Genomic DNA, 12,451 nt, shown 5'->3' on the forward strand with positions numbered 1-12,451 from the left:
ATCAAGATTAATATAGATTGACAGCCCTAGTTTTAACTGATTGGGATAAAAAAAAATGCTTTGATTCTTTTATGTTGCCAAGTTCTTTGTGTTTAATGAAAAAATAAGTGAAAGAAAATGCCAATAACAAAAATCAAAAGCATCCTCTTGATCATTCATAGTAACAAAAACTAAAAAGGGTTGTCGGCACCCTCGAGCAAGGACGAGGACACACATGTGTGAACTGTCACGCCGTTCCAAGATTTTCATTTTTGCTTTTCAGCCTCTTTTCTTTGATTAATAATAAGAGGAAGACCAGATGCTGCGAAATATATTAACCTGAGAGTGCTGCGGCGTGTCAAGAGCCACTGAAACCAAATAAAACAGGACTAAGCTGAAATAAAGCTCTACAGGCTAAAAAGGGAATTGAGATGAAAGAGAAGAGAGAGAGAAAGAGAGAGGGGGGGGAAAGGTCTTCACATTGAAAAGAGAATTGAATTTAGAGAGGAGGGTAAAGAAAGGACAGAGAGAGAGAGAGAAAGAGTCAAGAGCAGCCAGCCATTATTACCACTGACCCTCCTTGGTACTCAATAGAACTGGTTTATTAGCTTCAGTGTGTGTGTGCATGTTGCTGAAGTGTGTGTGTGTATTTCCGTTGGTGTGTGTGTGTGTAGCGCTAAAAGTACATTCCTGCAGTACTTGAATGAGAATCGTACTGGCAGCAATCTCACTTCTTGATAGGAGAGAAGAGTGCTTGTATTTTGATTAATTCACACTTGAGGTTTCTATTTTATTCTGTTACATTTCAACTCAACTCAATTCAATGTGCTTTATTGGCATGAATAGATGAACAGGGATAATATTGCCAAAGTCAAGTAATATATACCATCAGCATGTGTGTGTAGTTACTTGGGCTAGAAGAGGAAGTGAAGGTATTTTTAGTTGAAAGAGATATATTAGACACCTGGTCAAAGCCTTCAGAGCGTACAGGAAGCGGACGTTGAGCACAACTGGTAGAGTTACAGCAGGAAAAGAGAGAGGGGCTGGGATCCTAAAAGCTATCTGCTTTTATTTTTAGTGTTATAAATGGGGAGTCGGCGTCAGGGGAGGACAGGCTGTGCTCCTCCCTCGTACATTTTTTTCCATAACTTTCAAAGCATTTGGAGATCAACTCGCTCTCTGAGTGTTACTGTACAGTTCCTGTTGAAAGCAGAAATTGGGGCAGGTTGTTTTTAGGGAATAAAATGTGACTTTCATATGAATAAACATCTTGAAGTTATTTTGTAATTTACTTTTAAATGTATGTGTATTATGGCGAGGAAATAACATCAAATGAGGTCTTGTTTTTTGTTTCTGTATGACTAACATTTACATTTTCCAATGGGTCGACCGTGCTGCCACTTGAGGCTGCCAAAGCACAAAGTGCAGATTTAAATCTCAATAAGTTCAAACAACAATTGTGACGTGCTGCATTAAGTCAGTGAGTGGAGCTATGGAAGTGTCAGCAACACTCAAAACTAATGACCTACGTGGGGTTGCCAAAATGCAATTCATGTATAGTACAGCTTTAATTAACCCTGAAACCTATTTCATCATATCATTATCTACCTAAGAGCAACGGGGTCCTAAATGAACACAACATGTTTGAACTCAAGTTTGATTGTTACTTATTTAGTCATGGATACAAATGCTATAAAGAAATGCTTATGTTTAGAACAAGGTATTCAGTATCTTTAAATATTAATCTTTAAATTTCTAATTGTATACATCAAACATAAACATTTTTATTCCAAAAGCTTTTATTCTAAACACTTGATTAACGCCTCTATACCACCTTTGTTTCTGCAGTTGTCTCTTTGCATCATACAGTATATTCAAAAGAAAGACAGACAGAGAGACAAAGACCGAGGCAGATACGTTTTCTATTTTAAACATTAAATATGATAAGCCCTCACATTTCAGTCTTTTATATTTCTGTGCTAGATGAAAGTATCAATCCTCTCTTCCAAAGACATTGAGTTACATTTCTAAAAACTTCTAGGGATGCACCGATGTATCGGCTGAACATTGGTATCAACTGATATTCACCTTGTTGACTGCCATCGGTAAATCTATGTTAAAGGTTGTTTCATAAATTAGTATGATTGAGTTTGTGCTCATTCAAAGACGCTGTAATGAAATGCTGAATGACTATAAAACAGCAGTTATTTCCCTGGCACATACAGTAAGGGGATTAAATAACAGCAACAAGAAAAATATCGGTATCGGCTATCAGCCAAATTGTTATTTTAAACATCAGCCCATAATTTCAGAATCTACTTCTTTCTGTCCTAATTTCATGATTTCAACTTACAATATTATTATAGATCACAATTTATTCAGTGCCTCCCCAGGTTTTATATTTGTATTTAGATCACGAGATACTGAAAATATCCATTAATACTACAGTCATCAATACTACTGCTATATTCTTCTAGTAATGCTGAACTAACGCTTCACAAATACTCACTTACTAATGCTACTACTGGTAACAACAGCATCATGTCCTTACTTGGAACTATGTACCTAAATGCTCTTTGGTCTCATCCTTATTGTTGTTATTATTAAATTTCAAAAGTCATGCTGTCCACTATTCACCTGCCCTGAAAGGAAATCTCATTTCAGGTGACTCGTCACAAGATTTAATCTTTAATATTTTCCTCCCCCTACTGAAGCGGTGCCCGATCACTCAGACTTGACCTTACATGACTTTCATTTTTAATGAATTGTTGACATTAATATAAATACATATAATAACATTAACAATAATCATAGCCATCACCGCTGCTTCCTGTGCCCTTCTAGATGAAAGGTTGATCTATTGAGTGCCTCGTATTCATCCCACATCATTTACAGCGAGGCGGTGTTGAGTCACCGGCATCCAAATGAATGTGTAAAATCTAAAATACCTTTAAAAAAGCCACTAACATCTGGATATACCGGCAAACCTTGGATATCACTAAACAGCAGCTTACTGCTCAAAGTGTTTTATCGGACGTATTTGTGAGGCAGTTGCATTAAACAGCTTTCAGCTAAATTCTAAATGGCTGTTTATGGACAAGAAATTGAAAAGCAGAATCACTTAGCGGCGAGCGGATAGTCTATTAGCATAGAGGGAATGGAGGGAGCTTATTTCGTTAAAGCCCATAATACAGACAAATTGGCACATTACAATTAATTACCATTAACAACAACAAAAGCACTGTAGATAATGAAGTGTAATGGCAGGTAGTGCATAGCAGGTATCAATTAGACTAATAGAACTAGAAACAACCAAGTGCTGATTAGCTCTTTAATACTGTCATTACTGTAGTAATAAGATATTATTTTACATTATGTCAGCTCCGACTGTATATGTGCTCTGAGTCAATACAACAGTCGCTCTTTCTTTCTCCTTTTTGTTTACCAGCTGTCCCTCTCTCACTGACTGGAGGCACCATATGGCATCAGAACAGCACACACACGACCACAATAATGCACATATACACAGATGCATTCTAGACACAAATACATATTTACATGCACATACACGGCACACAATCTCCCCAAAACAAACAAAACTACTATCTCCATTTAGAAAAAGTGACTGATGATTACTGGAGCTTTATCCCATTTAGTTGCATTAAAATGGGTCCATGGGTGGACTTCAGAGAGAAAGTCAGAGCAGTGAACTTGTACCGGTTGGATTCTCTGTCAACACTGGACCATATTGGTCATTGGCTGGGTTGAATCAACTGACAATAGAGTTGGGCGATATGACGATATACAGTATACTGTGTGGAGGTAGAAATGTGTCCACCGGTAGAGATTTGACAACACCGTTTCCACCGTGTGTTTCTCTCGCGATATCGCAAATCTAGCTGCCTCGCAAGGTAACGTGATTCGGGCAGACATGGAGGAGGAGAGTAAAGTTGTAAATACAGAGCAGGAGGAGGCATCCCAAGAACACTGGTTACATGATCTCCAGACATTTGCACAATGTAGTTTATTTTGTTTTGTCAGCTTTTTGAAATGAAAGATGAGCAAATCCTGCAGGAAAAGTCAAATCTTTCTTTCTTTTGGTATACTCTAAAATACAAATGTGTGTGATTTTTATATTGCACTAACTGACTGTCAGCCTGGTATTTGCACCTGTTATCCCTAAAACCTGTAACACGTGAACTTATTGTTTAACAGAGATTGTTCAACAGAGATTAAGATTTAGTTTAACAGTTTTGAGTCTTTTGTTTTTAACTCCAGTGTTGTCTCATGTGAAGCAGTTATTTTTATTCGTGTGGAAGTTCCAACTAAAAGAAGAAAATAATCGAATGTGATGAAGTACGGAATGGTTATTTTAAAACAATTACTGTATCGTGATATATACTGTTAACGTGATATAAATATACATATACTGTGATGGAAGAATTTTGCCATATTGCCCTGCCCTGAGTGACGATGAGTCAGTTTGCTTTCCAGTGGCAAATGATGTTTATAAAAAGACTAAAAGGCAGACGGAGAGACTCTGCTGTGGACAGCATGGCGAGGCGAGGCATGTAGACTATGCATGGCAGCGAGCTGAGGTCCCTGTGAGCCCTACGGCCACCAGCAGCTCTCTTTCAACCGGCAACTGAACACCTATTTGGAAGCACAACGTTTCATCCTTGAGATTAAAATTGTTATAATAAGTATGTAAATACAACTAAAAAGATATTAAACTTATAACCGGCTCATGAAGGCATTTTTCATTTGCTATTCTCAAGAAGGAAAATGGAAAACTTGCACAGCAGGTGATGCACAATCTACATAAATTCAAACTTCAGTCAAATCGTAGTAAGACATAGACATAAGACATAGCATTCGGTGCTTAAAATATGCTATAATGTTGCCTTCAATGTCAACCAGGATAATCAAACCATCACTTTGAAGAGAGAGATATGAGTCTCTCTTAAATGAGCCAGCTATGACAGGAGCAGTTATTTTAAATTGTGGGTCAGGAGCATAAAGACTTGATGCTATTGAGTCACCACCAGATCTAGTTTGATATAGTCTAGTCGGTCAGTATCATCCATCTCCAATATGATAGCTCAAATCAATTTGTTTGATATTTGGATACCACTTTCTAATAAGGCAGCCTTAATAAAGGACTTCACATTGTAACTATGGGCGCTTTCACAAGCCAACATTTATTCCGTTTTAATCAAACTCTGGTGCTGTTCGTTTGTGCGGTTGTGATCGTTCTCTGGTGCTGACCAAAACAACCGGTCCGAGCCGTTTCCAAGTGAACCAAAACGCAACCCAAAACGTGGGTATTTGATGAGATGGACACAGGTAAACGACAGGTTAACATGAGTGGGAGCGGACTGACCTGCAGAAGTCTGATATTTGCTTGACATCTGGGCCGAAGAGAACGTACAGAATATGCTAAATAAAGTCTGCAAAAAAAGTGACGTTTTAAAAGTAATTCAAGATAAACTGGAGGAGAAGGGACTCTTAAGCATAGTAGATCAGTGTCGGATAAAGGTAAAGAAGCTCACAGCTAATGGAACAAGAATGTCACTCAGCTAATAAATGTGCTGTGACAGAAAGCTAGATGGACAACGAGACATAGAGAACTCAGACAATGGTTAATGAGCAGCGGTTTCTGTTGCCATTTGGTAACGTGCGGTCGAGCCGGCCGTCACTCTCATCTCCTTGGTCAAATGGGGCGATGCTACAACTGTAGAGCACCCATATACTGACATTTATGTTAAATACATTCAAACGTCCCCGATGGAGCTGACCATGGATGTATAAGGAGAACGCAGCTGACGGGAGAGCTAGAGACGAACATGGCGAAGTTAAGGGAAGTATACACGTGTGACTACGTTTGGTTTTCAAAATAAAGTGTTAACAAAGGGAACTGTATATACAAAATACATATATGGAAATAATCATCTCTGACTACATACATGCTGAAAATCAAACATTTGTACTGTATTAATGTAGATATTTTCCAAAGTAAAAGTCCCTAGAAGTGTATGATTCAACTTTTTCCCATGATCCAGTGTTAAAGAAGTTAACAAAAATCGCAATATATCATAATATTGAATCGCAACACTTAAAAATCACAATACATGTCAAATCGGCACCCAAGTATCGTGATAGTACCGAATCTTGAGATAGGTGTATCATCCCAGCCCTAATAAACAATGAAGAATCAAGTCTTTTCCAGCTCTGTAATAACGAACTACACTCCCACATTAAGCTTGAAGCCAGTAAATTCAACACAACGGCATAAAGTTTAAGCATAATAGTGTTTTTACCAGTGTTAACGTTTCTCATTCAGTGTGTGTGTGTGTGTGTGTGTGTGTGTGTTACCTGTCACATCTTGGTCCTGTGTATCCGGGTTCACACTGGTCGCACTGCAAATCCCCTTCTTCACCCAGGTGGCAGGTGGGACTGAAACTGTCGTAGTCGCCAGGATGACGTAGCAGTTGTTGTTTTTGTTGAAGTTGTTGATGAGTTCGGTAGCGTTGTCCCAGCGTGGAGAAAGGGAGGAGGAAGAGGAGGAAGAGGAGAGGACAGAGGCGAGTTAAGGCCATTGTTTGTATCCTCATAGAACTCACACACACACACACGCTCACACCTGTGGTCCTACTTTCACTTTACAATCCTCACATTCACACACACACTTAATTTCCTCTCTCTCTCACACCCACAAGTCTGTATGTCCACACACTCCTGAATTTGAAAACACTCTTCCTCTCTATGAACAGTAACCTAAACGAACTGAGGGAGAGAGAGAGAGAGAGTAAAACGATAGTCTGGTACCCCCGTTCTGTCACCCTCCCACTTCCATAAACTATAGATAGTTCTGCTGGCTCGGGTTCCAGACCCCAGACTGACTCACTGGCTGACTGACTGGCTCGCTAACTGCAAGCTGGCTCCCTGAGTTACAAATAAACTTGTTTGGCCGGTGCATGTGAACAACAAAAAAACACTTAACTGTTGTATTAAATGGGTTGTATTTGTACGTATAAACCAGCTTTAATCATCATGGGCACTGGTTAAGTCAAGGTGCTGTAGTAGTGTAGTAGTGCCATTAAAATGTGTTTTTTTGGAGGGAAATTATGTAACTGAAGAACATAAAGTATAAACGAACATTCATGTATACAATTTGTGACGAGACAACACATATTTACTACACTATATATGCAATGTATTCAACGTATCCATCTGAATCTAGCAGCATTTTAAGTCGTCACTGATGCGTAGCATAGACTGTATATAAAGATGGATGACTTGAGAGCTCCCAAAAGTGAAGCCAAAACCTCTGGATCGCCCCCTGGTGGTTGGCTGCAGTATAGGTCTTAGTATAGGTCTCAGTATAGGTTTTAATTAGTTATTTGATGCTATATAAAAAGGGGTGGGACATCATGATTGGCAGCTGTGAGTCTCTCTCGCTGACAAGCTGCAGCTGTGCTCGGCCCGCGATTGTTTCGGGCGGATGATGCAGTGGCTCCACCTCCCGATCACTACCGCACAGACTCTGGCTCCAAATGACGTCAAAAATCTCAAGATTGGGCAGCTCCCGTATCGGGATATTTTGGATTCACTTCTGTACAGTGGGAGGAAGTGGAGACGTGTCATCCATCTTTATATACAGTCTATGATACGTAGCCACTGGTTTTGCCAGGGGTTTTAAGAGTGGAGCGAAGCGAAGTAAAACAAACTACGATGTCGGGCGACACTGATAAGACATGCCGTCTCTGGCGCAGAGCTTGACAATGGCCTGGCGCTGACTGACTAATCATAGGACTGCTTTTTCAACTGAGAAACCGCCGTTTCATGTCGTGATGCCAGACGAATCAACTCAAACTCAGTGGAGCGGGCGGATTCAAAGGTCTGGACCCTGGAAAGTAGGAGAGGCTAATAGAGATACAATCTACTATCATGATATAAACAATTTGATATCACATTGATAAACTGACAGGATTAAAAATCCAAATATCACCAATATCACGATAAAGCACATTGAAACACTGCCTAAAACGCCCTTATATAACCTGAGATATAAACAGTATGGAAAAGTCTATGGCAAAAATGTAACACTGTCACATTACCCAACCTTATGCTACCGTAAAAACAGGTAATTGAGTTGAGATTACTGTATGGCTACTGTACCACAACTCATCAAAAGAGCTGTTGGATAAGTTTATCGACTGATCTTGGTAATATCCGGATACATCAGCTCACACAATCCCAAACAACTAAACATCCAATGTGTATAAAGGCTTCATTCAGACTGAGACACAACCAGAAATCACTTGGAGAGTGCCTCTGCCAAGGCGGCACAACCATCCAAATGAGTTTCTCTAATAATAGAACTTGTTTGAATCTTTTAATCTACATCTGATGCAGATCTACATCAAAAGACAAATAATAATAGACAATCATGCAGATTTTTTGGAGTACATCTAAATCCTGGGAGTATTGGGGCTTTTTACGAGGATTAATTGTGCAAATTTCAAGTGACTCAGACTCAAATCATTAAATTACTAGTAGTGATGTTGCTGTAGCGCTGCCTTTACATGAAACAAGACGAAGTTTTGTGGATTTGCTCAGAGCTGACTTGTTAAAAAGGATCTTCAACAAGTAATCAAGAGTAACAACTAACAGACTGCTGTGCTAAACCCCCTGGAGAATTTGTCTCTCTGTGTCTTTGTCTTTTTATGTGTTTTCCTTCCGAAATTATTTATTAGCTGGTTTTTTTAGCAGATACTTTAACTTGAACAACTCTGATTCGCGACCGTGAAGCAGGCACAGCACAATGAAAGGTTTTAAATACCTTAATTACTTGTAGGAGGTTTGAGTTTCTACTGTGTTAAGTTCTCCAACCACAGTTGTGTTGATTCTGCCAACGGTGATGACATTTCTACCCACAGGGATGATGTTTCTCCACTTATATTGATGCTTCTACCTGCGGTGATGATATTTCTATTCGTGTCATTACAATTATATTCCTACCCACAGTGATGAAGCCACCAGTTTGTGGCGATATCCTTAAAAAAGATGACAAAATGTAGTCTGTGTCAGGAGAGGAGACGGGTCGAAGAGAGAGAATAGGGGCCACAGATTGTAGATTGAAGTGCTTGGTTACAACTGCACAATGTGCAAATAATTATGTCAAATTGGCCATGACTACAGGATTTACGCTACCTGCTGAAGGGAAACAGATGTGGAGCAATTTTAGGAAAGATTGGGTGAAATTTTGTGAGAACAGTGGTGAGTTTTTTAAACAAAAATCTAAGCGAAAGTAAAACTGTATAGGTACAAATGATGAAGGCCTTTATGGATAGATAACTGACCGATGATCTTCAACTAAATTTCCCTGAAATCTGTTAAGTAGATTTATATCCAACTGAAAAGATAAAAAAAAAAACTCCTTTGCAGTGAGGTAATTAAGCCTGGGTGTAAATAAAAAGGAACAGCACTCCAGGACTAAACTGATTTCTATCAAATCGCTGTAAATCCCCACCCTTCTTCCCGTGCTCAAACTAACATGGACATCATTTTTATCAGATGTTCCAAAGAGCTTAAACATTACGGCTAACTGGAGCAATCCGGCTGGCTGGCTGGCTGGCTGGCTGGCTATTTGAGTGATTGGCCTCAGTGAACATAAGGGACTAGATGGCTATTTTGAGGGGCTAAAAGCTCGGCACCTTCAAGCTATTATTACTGAGGGGGGTTTATGGGAGGTAGGGAAGGGGAGAGGTGAGAGACAGAGAGAGTTGTAGCTTTCTTTAGCTCGGAGAGTTTTGGACATGACGTGTCATGACTGCATGAAGATTCTCAGCTGCTGCTGCCTGTGTGTGTCTGTCTGTCTGTCTGTCTGTCTGTCTGTCTGTCTGTCTGTGTGGGTATGCACCAAACACAGAGCATCTCTCTCTGGTCATTTGGAGAAACTGCAAATCTATAATAGCAGGAATAGATTAAATATCCAATTTAACCTATGTGTATATATTGTTCCTACTTATAGCAATAGCTTTTGTACAAATTCATTTCCTTCACCAACAGTTGGTTTGTTGCGTCCAGCATTTTGTCAGATCTGTGACCAAACAAATACTAACAAGTATCTCTGATCTACTCCTCAAATGCCTTTGTTGGAGCATTATCTGTAGGTATAATTCCTATTATTGATTGCTGATGTGTGATTTGTTAGTCCAGTTTGTTTGTTTGTTAGTACTGTTTTGTATTAATCTTTGGACTTTGTGTATGTTGACTATATTAATTATTGTACTGTACTGTTTCTACGGGGCCTCAAAGGGTTACTTGGTATTTTTCACCTGGATCCTATCTATTGTGTGTGACTAAGTCTCGCTGAAGGAGAAGTCTCATTCTGAAATCTCATGAGAGGGTTAGGCCTCATCCACATTGTCGAAATTAGGTAAATATTCAACCATTTACAATCTCTTAAATGACTCGCTTTTCTACACTTTCTGTACTTCAAAACAAAAAACTCTTCCCGGCACTACTCTCTTCAACTCTCACTCCCGTTTCTCCCGTTGTCTTCCGGCAACAAATCACCTCTCAGAACGAGACTTCTCCTTGAGCGAGACTTGGTTAGAAAGTAGAAAACGTCTTTCCTCCGTACATACAGGGTCTGCATGCTTCCTGGATGAACCATCAGGTGAGCGGCCCCGTCCCACGCCTCTCTACTGGGCTGCTTCTATGACAAACAGCAGATTGCTGCTTTTTTAATTACATTTTTAGCAGATTTTTGCTGTAACTTGAACAACCCTGATTTGCGACTGTGAAGCAGGCACAGCATGATAAAAGGTTTTAAATACTTTAATTACTTGTAGGAGGTTTGAGTTTCTACTGTGTTAAGTTCTCCAGCCACAGTTGTGTTGATTCTGCCAACGGTGATGACATTTCTACCCACAGGGATGATGTTTCTCCACTTATATTGATGCTTCTACCTGCGGTGATGATATTTCTATTCGTGTCATTACAATTATATTCCTACCCACAGTGATGAAGCCACCAGTTTGTGGCGATATCCTTAAAAAGACGAGTGTCAGGAGAGGAGGTGATTATGAAGAGACGGGTCGAAAAGAGAGAATAGGGGCCACAGTGCTGAGGCAGTGATAGATTGAAGCGTTTGATTAAATTGTGTCGTCATGGCGCCATTAACCCCCGTTATCTTCAGAACCTACTTGTTGCTAGGAAGACTGAGCGGGCAGGCGCAGGGCTGACAGTCCGCAGGTGACCCACGGGTGGCGTTGCCGTAATAACCAGTAAGGCAGGTGTCACAGTGGGGGCCTGTGGTTTGATGGGAGCAGTCCTGGAGGAGAGACACAGACGTTAAAGTTCATTTATATCAGGAAAACAAATCAACTATTAGTCAAACAAACTGTCTGATCAGTGTCAGCATCTTTTTCTTTATAATCTCATTATCACTTGACGCTTTGTCAATATAGTCCTTGTTACGTTCATGCTAATAAGGCATATTGAATTTAATTAATACTAAGTGTAGGAAGCGAGTTAGGACGGTGAAAAAGAAGAAAACCAAAGAACCGACCTGCTCTATTTTAGAGTAATTAGTGTCACATGTTGCTTCTAGAGGTTAAAGGCTGGAAAGGTAAAAACTAATCGGCTCAAGGGTTACGGCACTGCAATAAGAAGAGCAGACACTCGCTAACAACAAAACTGTTGTTATTAAATAAAGCTGTCACATCAAATCATTGTCAAGCAGACAGCAGCGGCAGGAACAATCTCGAGGAGGTCAAGGTTAATGATATGGTTCAGGATTAGCATCACATTCTGTTACCATAGTAACCAAGCGCACAGGATTCACAGGTACAATAATGTCCCTCAGAACCTGTTAACAAGTTTCAGTATTTGTGAGTATGGATGAGTATTCATGTTAACTACTAAGGTACTGACACATTCAGTAGACCACTGGTTCCCAACCTGTGGGTCCCGACCCCACTAGGGTTCGCTTAAAGCTTATGGGGGGTCGCAAAGCCTTCTTGATTTTAAGGGGTGTAAGACAACTTATATTATTTTTTTTTAAATTGAGTATACAGTTGGCCTATATCTCAGTATTTCATTCATTTCTGTGAAGAAAACAAAATTAAATTGTTCTTTTTTAAGTTTAAATTATTATTTAAGATATAAACTTTAAAAAAAGATCTCACAGGATAAGGGCACGGTGAAGAGCTGAACACAAGCTATATATAAGCCGTCACTCTCTGCAAAACAGCCTCATCCTGCATTAGAAAAGTACGAAGTTAAAACAACCACAGAGCTAATGGAACAATGGCCAAACGACAGGGAGAAGAAAACACTGGATTTGTAAAAAAAAAAAAAAAGAAGCCTATTAAGTATGTATGACTTTTAAAATAAAAAAATAAATAAAAAGATACATAATACAGACAGATAATTGTATAAAAAATTCCTAAAAATAACG

General features: G+C 39.5%; 1 protein-coding gene across 2 annotated transcripts in view; it reads right to left on the reverse strand.

Moving 5' to 3' along the window:
- lama2 (laminin, alpha 2) overlaps positions 1-12,451 on the reverse strand; it is a 222,502-nt gene that overhangs the window by 108,884 nt on the left and 101,167 nt on the right. For both annotated transcript variants that reach the window (XM_074615044.1, XM_074615046.1), the window contains exons 19-20: positions 11,196-11,323; positions 6,355-6,441 (exon numbers count right to left, since the gene is read on the reverse strand). In XM_074615044.1, coding sequence (XP_074471145.1) covers positions 6,355-6,441; positions 11,196-11,323 — 215 coding nt within the window. The remainder of the gene's footprint in view (positions 1-6,354; positions 6,442-11,195; positions 11,324-12,451) is intronic.

The sequence above is a fragment of the Sebastes fasciatus genome, chromosome 18 (assembly GCF_043250625.1).
Source record: "Sebastes fasciatus isolate fSebFas1 chromosome 18, fSebFas1.pri, whole genome shotgun sequence".
Lineage (NCBI taxonomy): Eukaryota > Metazoa > Chordata > Actinopteri > Perciformes > Sebastidae > Sebastes > Sebastes fasciatus.